A 13562-nucleotide genomic window follows, 5' to 3' on the forward strand; every position below is an offset into this window, starting at 1 on the left:
TGCCAAGCTCATCATCCTGGTGCCACTCCTGAAACTAAGTTTTTCATTCTAAATCTTCAAACATAATTGGTCCTTCAGTTTTGATCCTTCCAGATATCCTCTGAAAAAAATTATTCCCACAATGTTATAATGATTTGTTAGATCCCAAAAATTATTGATCACACTTTTTATTCTGTAAAGCCAGAGATATAAAAAATTTGCAGATGCATTCTAATTTCTTCTAGACACAGAAAGCATAACATACAGGAATATCCAGAGAGGAATATCCAGAATGCTTTAATCCGTCCTCTTTCTTTTTTGTCTATAGCTTAGTCTTATCTTTCACTCACATCAATAGTTTGTTGGAGACAGAGATCTTTAATAAGGCTTACATTCCACCTATCAGGTTTCTGTGCTGTAACTCATGTACACTTACCATGCAATTCACTATTTCAGTTACATGAAGTCCCTCTGACTAGGAAAATTTGCTGTTGAGGCTGGAGGCTGCTACTGGTGATGAGATGCCTCCCCTTCAAAGGAGGATTAGGAGATTAATGACTCTTCATTGCTAATTCTCTGCTGGTTGTCTCAGATTCTCTCTTAGCATCTTTCTAGGTATTCAATCCCACATGCAGGCTAAATGACCAAAAAGAAATGTGATTGTTTGAGGGGTTTAAGATTTCAGGCATGTGCTAATCCATCATTATCATAAAATTAAAGAAGAAAATAAAAAAACTTCTGGCAGCAACAAGAATAGTTGTAGATAAATAGGAACGTATTCTGATGTCCTAATATTAACCTGTGCTAATGAACCTATATATTTAGACACACTTTTGCAGCTTTTTCCTGATCACTCACGATGCTGATGCTTATAACACAGTTCAAATGATTGTATAAAGCCCATGGTAACTCAGGAAATAGTATCTTCATGACAACATAGGTTCAATTTACAGTTTTGACATTATCTATCAATTATGCTTATGTATGATCTTCCATTTATGTTTGCTTTGGCTTTTAGCTCCAGACCAGTCTGTCTGAACCAATGACTTTATCCAAGTCGATCTCACTTCCTCGTAGTGCATATTGGCATCACATCACCCGGCAGAGCAGCGTTGGAGAAATCTACAGTTTACAAGGCAAGTTGCTTATAATGCCATGTCCATTAGCTTCTTTCCATTTGACCAGAATTCATGAAAATTGCTTTTTATTTGCACTGGTTATTTTCTCTCCATTTCACTTTATCAGTTGTCGGGAACCTCAGCAGGATTCCCAAATTTACATAAAACAGGTTTCTTTTAGTCATTTTGTAAACTAATGGTGAAAATTATTCCCAGAATCACCACATAAAGCTGGATAGACAATTTGGCTCAGTGTAGCTTCTCAGTAGCTAATAAATGTCAGGTTGTTTTAGTATTTTCTTCCAATAAGACGGGGCAAGTATTTGGGCAACCTCAGGGTGCCTAATTAAATCTACATAAAGTGGCTATATGAGTTGCAAGATTAAAACAAAGTAATTCTAGGAATAAGAGCTATTCTTGGTTATAGGCCTTCTGTATAGACATCATCTTTTTCTGTCTCCAGTTTTCTATCGCATGTTTAGATTTGCTTAAGCCTTTAAATGCTATAATTAACAAAACTTGATGATGATAATTCACTGCTCTTAAGCTGAAATTGATTTGTATCTTTTAGGAAACTGAAATTATTGTTACATTTTAAATGTAGACCTTTTAAAAATAGCCTTTCATAAACATATTCCTTTGTAAACTTCTAAAGGCGTTCACTTCTTTCTTAGTAATGTATTTGCATAAACATTTTACATTTGGATAGGAGGTTAGAAACTGCTCACAAACAAGAGTATCCTGTGCAAAAAGAGGGTACATATTTTCATGAAAATAAGTGAAATGCAGTATATAGATGAAAGACATGAAATGTTTTGTTTTGTAAATTATCGCATAAATTAAAACGAGCAGGTGAGCTGTGAATTCAGTGGGTGACTCATTAAAGGGTAAAGCATTTGTTTCCCATCATCCCCCATAGAGCAAAGACAAAGATAATTTCTAATCATGGTCATAGTCTTACGTTTAAATACCAGCAATGGAAAAAAAAATAAAATAATTTTCTAGAAGTTGTTTGGGCAAAAAAAGTTTACTTGTACATCACCTTAAAAATATTCATCATATCAGTGGTATTTTTTCATGGACTCCATTAGAATGCAAAAGGAAGTTTATTTGTAGAGATGTTAGAGTTCCCCTTGTGTTCTTGATGCGTCTTTTCTTCATCAACAAGACAGTAAATGTGTTATGTTCATTCTCTACAATCTTTCTTTTCTTATAAATGGCCTTCAAAATGAGGGAAAGCAAAACTTTTTATATGAAGTAATAGTTCAATATCTATAGCAAGTAGCCATGCGGGATTCAACATATTGGAAGTGTATTAATAAAAATGTGAGGATTTTACTTTCTGGAAGTATGCAGATTTTATTAACACTTCCACTGAAACATGGGACTAATAAATATTTCAGAACTTAAGATTTTTATTTACATATGATTTTCATCATATGCACTATGATGACTTAAACTTGAGAAAGTGTAATTGATTTCAGAAGAGATTAATTCAGTCTTACCAGTGGGCTAGGAAGTGCATTCACAGGACAACTTTGTCTCCCTCTGGTTGCAAAACTTTTCCATGCAAGAACATTATTCATTATCTGTAATGAAGATCTCCTTTAACCTTCCTTCTGCTGCAATGACTAATTAAATGCAATGTATTAGTACAGAAACTAAAGGGAGCTCAAAGTACACCTTTCCCTCCTAATACCTTGTCATACTGGCAGTCTTTGCACTGCAGGGTTGTCAAACCATCAGCCCACAGAAGCTTCATAGATGTGGGTGTAAGGTGGGTAGAAAGGAAGCAGATTGTGAGCATCACTTCAACCCTCACCTTATTACAGCAACCAGCTGAGAGGGGCTGTTGCAGAAGGAAAAACTCACTTTCTGCTGCTGTGATCTCCTCTGAGCTTCAAAAGGTATATGTCCTCTCAGAGAGGAGATGTTTTCTTTACAGGATAATCTGTCAAACGTAGTTCTGCACTGCATAGGCATTTATGACAAAGCTTCGTACATTCAAGAAACAAATTTGGAATTTCCCCACATACCTCTAAATATCTCACAAACTCTGAAATGAAATAACTTTACAGAGAGGGTTATCAGGCATTGGAATGGCCTACCCAGAGAGGTGGTGGATTCACCATCCCTGGAGGTTTTTAAAAAGAGATTGGACGTGGCCCTTAGTGCCATGATATAGTAATTGGAGTTGGATCAGGGGTTGGACTTGATGATCTTGGAGGTCTTTTCCAACCCAGTCTATTCTATGATTCTAACTGGAGTGGTGTCTACCTGTATTCAGACAACTATCAATATCAGTAAAGTAATAGCCAAGCTCACTGTTAAGTGCAAGTGTTTCCATAGTGGCAATTATTTCAAACTTGCAGTCTGAAGTGACCAGAATTTAATTAATAACAGCTGGTGATGTACAAGAAGAAATGAATATGTGCTCATACTACCTGAGATAAATTGGCTCTTTGGGAGTTATTTAGCAGTCAGATTTAACTTAATTAGTAGTGTGAGTTGATCTGATAATGAATATGCTGTGGAGTAAGAAGATAGGGGGTTTTATGGTTTTTGGTTTTTTTAAAGACTACATTTCAGATGAGAAAAGGTAATTCAATAAATGGGTATTGGGTCTATCACCCTCCATTAGCCCATGAAAATACATGTAAAAACCTGTAGGGACTAACACACAGAATAGTAGTACTAAATGAACACAGGTTGTGCAAAATATCTTAAAATGAGATGGGCTGGTTTCTATCTTTATACAGCTTTTCTTCCGTTTACACCTTCCTTGCACTCTTTCAGTTCTTGATTGCACTACTAAGATAAAAGTAATTTAGTCATCTAATCTTGTCAATTGGAACAACTTGGTGGTTGTTTCTTACCAGTGTCAGCACATCACTACCAGCATTCTCTTCAAATTTCATAGTACAGTGCTGCAGGTTGGACAGTTTCCATCTGTGATCTGCAGCCGCTGTGGAGGCTGAGATGTGGGGCCTCATTAGCTGACACAGTGCTGCCCTTTCAGTACTGCCTGTCGCCTTTCCTCTCTGTCTGATGTGATACTGGGCATGGGACGAGCCTCAGCACTGCACAATAAAAAGGGGAATTGTTGCCATGCCAAAAAATAGCACAGTTATCAGGTTAAATTCTGATCTAAACTTCTGTGTTGGAGTGATTTCGCTTAAAATCCCAGTTGATACCCCTGGCTTCACAAATCACAATGCCTCTTTCTAAAGTGTATATATTACCTTTAATTACAGTTCAGAAATTAAATAGTGTCCTTGCATATTTTTAATCAAAAAATAGCTTAACTAAGAGAGAAAAAAAAGAAGAAGATCTCTACACCATTTTTGTGCATACATGAGTATGACATAAATGAATTGTACATTTTCATAAATATAAAAAAGAATAAAGAATTTGAACCCAACAGAAGATAAACGTTCATTGCTATGTTATGCACCCTATACATCAAGATCTACAAAAGCATGAAAATTAGAAGCCAAGATTAACCTTGTTAACTGAAATCATGCTTAAGAAGAAAAAAATACAAGAGCCATATAAGCATGGGAAAAAAATACCCTACATGTTTCCTTATAACTCATTTGTTGCTAATACCTGGCATAAAATTTAGCACTGCTACACAAGATATTTAAAATTGACAAGCAAAGCACATGTGGTTTTATACAATAAAATACATTAAAGAGAATAAATCCTTTTTTTTTTAGGCCTTTAAATTCGCTTAGGATGAAAAAGGGAGAATTCAGCAGACTGAATTTTCAGCTATCTGAAGAACTCTAGTTCTTACCCTATAGAGTTTGGATGATACAAATGTTAAACAGAGTCAGTTTGTATATTATTATAAAATTAAGGCCAAATAAATTTTTGGTATTGAAATGCTCATTAGCTTTTTGTATTGCAGTTATTGAAATCCCTGAGGAAATTATGTTCAGAAAATCTAATTACAGCCTGGTCTTTTTCCAAGAAATTCAAAATTAAGAAATGCTTTCAGTCACTCCTGTTGTGTTTGTTCTGGCTGATGCTCATTTTTTGAACTTTGGTTTTGCTATTCATACTCAAAGTGATGAACACCTACTCACATAAGCAATCCTATTCATTTCTATAAGAGTACTCATGTGAAGGAGCATATATTTATGTAAGAATTGCACTAGTAACATCTTACAGTTTTCCTCTAAAAAAAGAACACTAATGCTTTTTTCTGCAGTAAATTGCTTATCACAGTTTGTTTATAACAAATGCTTATTTGTTCTATCACAAATGATTACCACATTTTGTTGGAAACTCTTATCAAAGTAAATAAATTACAAAGAAAAATACTAAGATGCCTGCTAAGCACTAGAGTTGTATTTTTAAATTTAGTGAGGAATTCTGAGAAATAAAGTTATGGTCTTCAATGAGATAAGACTTAAGCGAGAAACATCACTTAAGATTCTAAGTACCTATCAAAACCAAAACCAGACAGAAATAAAAAATGTCCTCTATGAAGTCTGTAGGAATTTTGCTGTTGATACACAATTAGCTATTGTATTTCACACTAAAGGTGCAAGAAACCTGGTTTTGCAAATCAAAACAGAGGGAAGCTCTGGCTCCCCTTCAGCCTTGGTAAGCAAGCCTGCATTGCCCCTTGTCTTTTGGCCTTGTTAGGTGAGAACTCACCCTTCTCTCTCTTTTTTTTTTCCACTATATTTTAAGCAAGATAACATGTAGTGTTAACTCATTCAGCTAAAAGGTGTTATATGTAAAAGGGAGACAAAGTCATACACAAATAACTTCTCCCACCTGCATAGGTTTCCAGCCTTTTCAAAGTAGAAACTCTGATATGTCACTAAAAATAATCAGAGAATATTCAAGTTGCTAAATATTTAGAGGGGTTTGAATCATCCTGTTCAACCCTCTTTAAGCTAATCCTGCAGGAAATTCTCATATAGGCTTCTGCAGTTTTCTGCAAATTAAAGTATGTAAAATGAATGGGAGAACATTCGTCATTTTGGCATTTCCATTGTTTGTTCATAAGCCCAGCAACAGACTACAGAATCCATTTCCCCATCTAATCTTGGTGCCTGAATAATGTGAATAACATAAAATGTTAGAATATATCTGTTATATAAACCTGATCTCTCAGTAATGTTTCCTAAGTGTCTACCAGCAGCTAAAGCTGAAATGCTTTATAGCCTGCCACATTCCCATTTCCTTTGCTGAATCTCATCAGGACTTTCACATTAGTAAATGAAGCCTATAAAATCTGAGATATGAGTAAAGGACACCTGAAACAAGATCCTTACTGAGTATAAACTACATAAGAGCTACATTATTTAGAATGACTGTATAATGTGCTTCTCGATTCTTATGCAGTAGCTTTGAATTTCTGTGCAAAGTAGTGCATCACTAGACTGATTTTAATTCCCACATTGGAAGTGGGAAGTGTATTACTCAGAAACTAGTAAAAAATAATTTCATTTTGTTCAACAATGACTGCTGTAGCTAATTAAGAGCACTACTGACAAATTCTAAAGAGTATCTTGACATATTCCTGTTCATTCAGATAAATTGCTGAGTTAAGAGGTTGTTGCAGTTATGAGCTGTGAAAAACGGGGTGGCAGGAGAAGCCAAGAATATTCATAAAGTATATTTCATTGTCAAATACAGAAGTTCTGATTTCATTTAAGCCCAATATTTCGATGACCTTTTTCTCAGAAGATGATCCTTCAGTGACATCACTTGTCGATGGCTTTATTCTGTGCTAGACAGAAAGCATAGAAGTCACTGTAGTCTCAACTTACAACAGTGTAAGGAGAGCAATTAAATATTGGCTGATTGCCTCCTCTTCCCTCCAAAAACCAACAAATGTGCAAACTTCAGTGCAAACTACACAGATTCTTAGCTATAAGTCTCCTTTTATGTCTTAGATTAATGACTTCATAAATACATAATGACAATAGCTTCTCACTCACTGTTAGAGTGAGCCCTAGCTCAACTTAAGTGAAACCAGGAATCTTTACCCTGAGTTTGCTTAAGACTTACTACAGTTGTGCTACATTCATTTGATCTCTGCTGTATCATATAATTCAAGGACCTGCAGTGTATTGTGAGAGCTGTAGCTCAATAAAAGAATATGAGTAATGGGACAATAAGCATAACCATCTCCATGGATGCTGCCAGCTAGTGATGGGTTGTCTGAAAAAGAAAGGTTTGCAATGTTATATCAAAGAGAAAATTGAAATACTTTTTGAAAGATCAATTTTGTGAGAATTGCTTTTTTCTATTAAATCGTTTCACCGATAAATCTGGACTGCTCTAGCTACGACTGTCTGATTTTGTGTTAAATATGTTATCACACTTAGAATCAAGAGGATTGTCAGTTCATTTTTGTAATTTCAAACAAATTGAAATATTTCTATGCTGACAAACCAGTCAAATGATTACCCAAAGTCATGAATGATTAAACCCTCTTTAAGACAATTTGGGGTGAGGGGAAGCCTGAATATTTGTGAAAAAATTACCTGGGCAAAAAGATGTGTTTTCTTTAGTATTTCTTTGCAGTACCTGGTTATACTTCTTTTTCTTTCATTAATTATTACATAAAGAAAAAAAATTACTGAAATTGACACTTCAGTAGAATGTGTTCATAAAAATGTTTTATAAACTAGAAAAAATGTAAGTTTGAAAATAAACTGTGTAACAGGAAGAGTGGGAGAATATTAATAATACCAGCTGTGCCAGCAGCAACAGGGAAAGAAGCCAAGCCGAAGGATGTCAAATGCAATTGATTGTGTTCAACTTTAAGTGGAAAAAAGATCCACCTCCCTCCTTCATGTTCTAATCTTTATGACATAAAGTAGGATCATATAAATGTATATTTAACAGCTTGTCTGGAGTGGCATGACATTGTTTCTTACTTGATTATTTGGGAGTTTAAAACGTATCTTTTTTATAGAAGGAGCATTATACGATCTCAAATACATTAACCTTCAGTTTCTGTAACATTTTCTTTTACATGTGTCTCACTTTACTAATATACAACAAAATTATGATGACAATATTTGTGGCACATGACATATAGTCTGTTACTAGTACAGACCTATTTATTTTCATGGTAAGGCCAATTTAAGCCCCATGAACACTCTACTCAGTATGTTCGGTTTAATCAAGCCATAAGAATATGATCTTTATAACTCCACAGTGAATTTCAGCTGCGCAGAACTGATTAAAAATCATAGTATTATTCAGTAGAGAGGAAAAAAATGTTCAAAAAATCTTAGAATGTCTTTCATTCTCTATTTGTTCAAAAAAGCCTTTTCATCTTGGTGATTTTTTATATCCTGCCAACTTTTTATTTGATCAAAATGATGCATTGTAAGAAACTAAGATAAATTTCACAGAAATAGGAACTATGAATAACAAGGGAAATGTCCTCCCAATGCAGAGTTAGCAAGATTTCACTAAAGTAAAAGTTTTTCATCTTTTCCAAAACTGAAGTCTGCCAAGTCCTTGCTGTTCCATGTTTGAATACTAGAAGCAAGTTTGCTGTTTAGCTGCTGGATGTTTGTTTATCCTTCAAAATTCTTTGAAGATGCTTTTTGGGAAAGGATTTTAATGAAAAGTTCATTGCCCTGAGTTTAAGAAAAAATGAAATATTCTGTTATAAAGCTATATGGAACAAAAGAAAATGCAATACTGGACTGGGAGAGAGATAAGAGATAAAGGATTTGGTAGGAACTGGAGTTTCATGCTCTGGAATTTACATTATAAGTATCAAAGCAGAGTAGGGATGTCATCATGCACTCAAAGTGTCTCCTTTATCACTTAAATGCTTTAGTTGAGGATTGTGCAAAGGTGTGTTTTCAACATCAAGAAGACACATGGTTAGTTAGTTATGGCTATACCATATGTTTTGACTTTCCTGAATGAAATATAATTAAAATAGGATTTTTATCAGCTGTTTGGTTTCAGCTTTGAAGAAAAATACTCTTCTTCTGTCTTACAACACTGCTTATTGTTTTTACATTTCACTAATTAAGCATTAAAATTCTATAGGCTTTATTCTTGTCTGTACTGAAATTCTCTAAAGTTATCATTACTGCGTATGGTTCTTCTCCATAGAAGTTAGTGAAAATTGCATGAAGCAAGTTTTCATTTTTACCTCATTTTGCCACTTTTCCACACATCTGTATAAATAGATAGCAATAACAAAATATTTTCTTCCTAAATACTTATTATGCACATGCCAGAGTAGCACCTGTGTCTCCATATGCTTGCCTAACTTTTTGCTAAAGTAGGAATGGCTTTTGCTTTTTTAGTAAGATTTCTGCATGATGACTAATGGGAAGTTGTCAGATTTCTAGTTTCTTGGTTATGGACTGATGGCATCAAACCAGGAATGCAGGTACCTAAAATGTGCGTTCTACCTCCACTTTTCATATGTGGACATGCCAGGTTTTGGGAATATTCACAAGTAAAGTTGTTGCTGAAAATATGATTCAGACTCAGTTTACATAAGTGTCGAATCTTTTAATTTGAAAAGTCCTATTCTCACTGCAATTGTTGTAAATGCAGCCTCAATTTAAATGATTGGTTGTTGACAGCTTATGGCCACTTGTTTTTGTCCATTATTGCTGTTATACTGTTCCAGGATGTCTCAACAGGTTTGCAGGGTTTCTGTTTGTGAGATGACAGTCCTATCATCACCAAATATTTGATGTCACAGATATTTTATGATGGAAAGGATAATCAGGTTTGGGTTAGGATATGAAAATGTATTTCATTCAGTCTTGTCAACTGTCTCATTATTCCCTATTCATCAGAGCAGGTATTTAATTCTGAGACATAGCTCGGCAGTTTTTCATCCCTTTCATGCCTCTTATAAAAACACTTTCCTTTGATCAAACATGCATTTTGGTTTAAATGTCAATCTGTTTCTGAAGAGTCTTTTTTTTTCATGTCACTAGGTACTAACCAAAATAACCCATTTTTAACAAATAAATGGGGAAGAGGGGAGGGGAATAGGGTCAGGGACAGGAAATGCTGGACATTACCTGTACCAGTGTGTGATTTTTCACTCCTAATATATATTGATCTTCATGTACTAGTAATGCCTTTTGACTCCCTAGGATACTGATGAGAATACCTGTGACTACAAAGTTCTTGTAACTTCTAGGCCATAGATCTTTTCTTCTTCTAGTGTAAGAATGAGGAAAAGGGATTCTTCTTGAGCTTCTTTATCATTTTGTTTCCTGATTTGCTGGCTAACATTTCAAAGCAAAGAACTATTTCATGTTATGTTCATGGATTGGACCAGCACCAAGGTTTTAGGGCTGAAGAAATGTAAAGAACAGCTCAAGATGCCTCTTTACATACTCTTATTACCTTAGTTGTACTTCAAACCTTGTACTGAACTGTAGGAATATGCCATATATTTTCCAGGTGTGTTTATTGTGTAATAAAATATCAAAGAGGAAGACAATTTAAGCTTCTATCTTCAAAGTGTGACATGGTTTTTGCTGAAATTGCAGTAAATAAGAATGTTGCCAGGGACATGAATGACAGTATGCTGCTGGTGCATGACTACTATAAAAAAGGAAAATGTACAGAAAACTTGAATATTATCATTGCTATGAATATAAGATGCTTACTCATTTTGTTTATTTAATTCACACCCGTACAAGATGTAAAAGAAAACCTTCCTAACTAGGCAAAAAAAAAGAAGTTAATTTGTTAAGGCATTGGTCCTCAGCTGTTGCAAGTCATCCTTGCACATGGAAAAACAAACAAAACAAAACAAAACAAAACAAGCAAACAAACAAACAAACAAACGAAAAACTTTCCCTATAGCTCATGTCCACAGTCACTGTAGCATAAACAGAACCCCTACTTCTGGGCATTTTTTCAGTGGCCCATGTAATTATGCAGAGCCTTTTTTGACTGAGGTTAGTATTTATTCTGATAGTTATGGATCTTGATGCATTTTATGTGATAGAACATCCCCATATTTGCTTTGACCTTAAAATTATCCATATGAAAGACATTTCTTTCACTTTTTTTCTACATTGATGTGGTTGGACCCCCCAAAAAACCCACCAAAAAAAAAAGCAAAAAGCAAAAAACAAAAAGCTCAAAACAAAACAAAAGAAAAAAAAAGAAAAACAAACCAGAACAAAAAACCAAACCAAAACAAAAAGACAAAACCACCAAAACTGAGAATATCACTGCAACTGTGGGAATGGTTAAATGGTTTAATAAAGCCTTCTCAGTACTATCATGCAGCATGAAATTGTCCCAACACATGCAGTGTTGCAGTATAGGTTAATACCTAGAGAATAGGTCCATTAAACTGTCAGTAAAGCAATATTCAGCCTCAACAGCAGGGAGGTGATGATGCCCTTATCTCCCTGAAAACAGCCCCTAGTCAGTAGGAGCTCTAACACCAAACTCTGTGACTTGCTGTTTAAAAGTATTTTTCATCCTGAAGTGGTAGATAAAATCAGCTTTGAACCCTGTTTTTGCTGACCTCAGAAGAGTAAATTACCTTACTCTTGGAGGCAGCATGACTCACCGTCTGACTGTTCCCATAGCATTTGCAGTTTTCACCTGCCTGGGGAAGAATCATTGAATTCTGACAATTATTGTGTCATCTCTCATCTGACAACCAAGCACTGTTCTTCGACCATGATGCTAGAGTTTATGAACAGTTTTAGCACATACTGTTTGAAATTTGTTGTTTCTTGAAGTGGCCACTGAAGCCATTAACCCAGAGTTATTTTTCCAGAGATTTTTTCCTGGGAGAAACTTATTAGTTCATAGCATTTTGTCTGAAATGGAAATATGCATTTTGCTTAAACACATGTACTTACAGGATTTTTTTTTTTTTCAGATAGTTACAGGCAGGGTTTTTTTGGTCTAGAGTTTTGCTAACAGAAACTGAATACAAAACTAATGCATACAAGTATATCAGTCATTCTCCAAACTGTCATACAAAAATGTTAACAGGTTTTTTAAACCTTAAAAATTTTTTTTAAAAGTCTTATGCAGATCAAAATGAAATACATAATCATAGATAAGATTTGAATTTTGTATATTGTTGTCAATTAATTTTGAATGCACTATTGTAATACAGATGTTATTTCAATGTGAAATCTCTTCTAAACTGTATAGCTAAAATACATCAAGATGTACTAGACCCTGATTATGTATATTATATGTCTTGTAAATTATATATCCAGTTCTAAATGACTGCAAGCTTGAATAACTCACATCCAGGGTTTTTTTTTTCCTTGCAGAAGTGTGTATTAGATCAAAAATATTATTCAGTCAAAATTGGAGTTAAGCAGAAAGCTGTGTTACCTATCATATTATTACGTTTATTTATGTAAAGTATGTGACCATGCACAATGTATTGTAAATCTTAGACCATCTGCGAGGCACAGTTGTCTTTTATGAGTTGCCCAATATACATTATATTTTTGATAAAATCTTTTGTCAGTTCTTTTCTCTGTAACATTGTTTTCATTTCTCATAGATCATACATGGATTTATTCCCTATTATTCAAATGTTAGGTCCAGTATTCCTGATCATGCAGCAGAACAAAATGAGAGCCAGATACCAATCTATTCTAGGTCAGCATTGCTTTGCTAAGAAGACTTCCAAGTGTTTTTGCTGAAGAGACATATATTTTTATTTCTACCCTACATAACATATCAGAAGTGTTTATTTCACCACAGTTGCTTTTCTGTACTTGTACAATTTCATATCATAAATGTAATGGTTCATAGTTACCTTTTTAATGTGCTAAAAGTATTTTTTATTTGAAGCCTGTTCCTGTCATTCAAAAGTTTTCTTTGTTTAGCAGATGTTTTGTTTTTTATTCCAAACTATGACTTAATTTTTTTATGCTGGCATTTTGGCTACGTACAAAACAATATCGCTGGTGTTTGCTGCGTGCTAAATCTAGTGTCTCTGGAAAGTGCAATAGACAGATTTACTGCCACAGGATAACCGGAAGCTTCTTTCCTAAGGACAGGCACATCAGGTACAAAGACAAAAAGAAACAATTTCTGATCTGGATGATCACAATGGAAGAATTATGGTTCCCACAACATTGCACCTTTAGACCAAAATGTAGATGCCTTTGACAAGGTGATAAGCAATTCAGGTCTTTCATATTCAGTATGAACATCAGTACACTGAAAAATGAAGTGAAAGGCAAGAAGAAAGTCTATCTAGTAGTCTATATTCGGTGATATTAATGAGCATCGTTAAGTTAAAAGTCTTCAAATCTTCAGCTTCTAATTCAATGAAAGGTCTTCGTGTCTGATGTTTCTTTTTTTTTGCTTGTTCATTCATAATGAGAGAAGAATCCCTGCATGGATTTTTATGCACAACTTAGAGATATTATAAACAGTAGCAGTGTCTTGATTAAAATGTTGCCTTGTTTTCTGATGACCATCTTGATGTATGGA

General features: G+C 34.6%; 1 protein-coding gene across 1 annotated transcript in view; it reads left to right on the forward strand.

The window, feature by feature from the left end:
* The window catches only part of DOK6 (docking protein 6), a 242258-nt gene that overhangs the window by 200202 nt on the left and 28494 nt on the right, over nt 1-13562 (forward strand). The window contains exon 7 of the mRNA XM_032681379.1: nt 998-1115. Within this exon, the coding sequence (XP_032537270.1) occupies nt 998-1115 (118 nt within the window). The remainder of the gene's footprint in view (nt 1-997; nt 1116-13562) is intronic.

The sequence above is a fragment of the Chiroxiphia lanceolata genome, chromosome 1 (assembly GCF_009829145.1).
Source record: "Chiroxiphia lanceolata isolate bChiLan1 chromosome 1, bChiLan1.pri, whole genome shotgun sequence".
In the NCBI taxonomy this organism is placed as follows: Eukaryota; Metazoa; Chordata; class Aves; order Passeriformes; family Pipridae; genus Chiroxiphia; species Chiroxiphia lanceolata.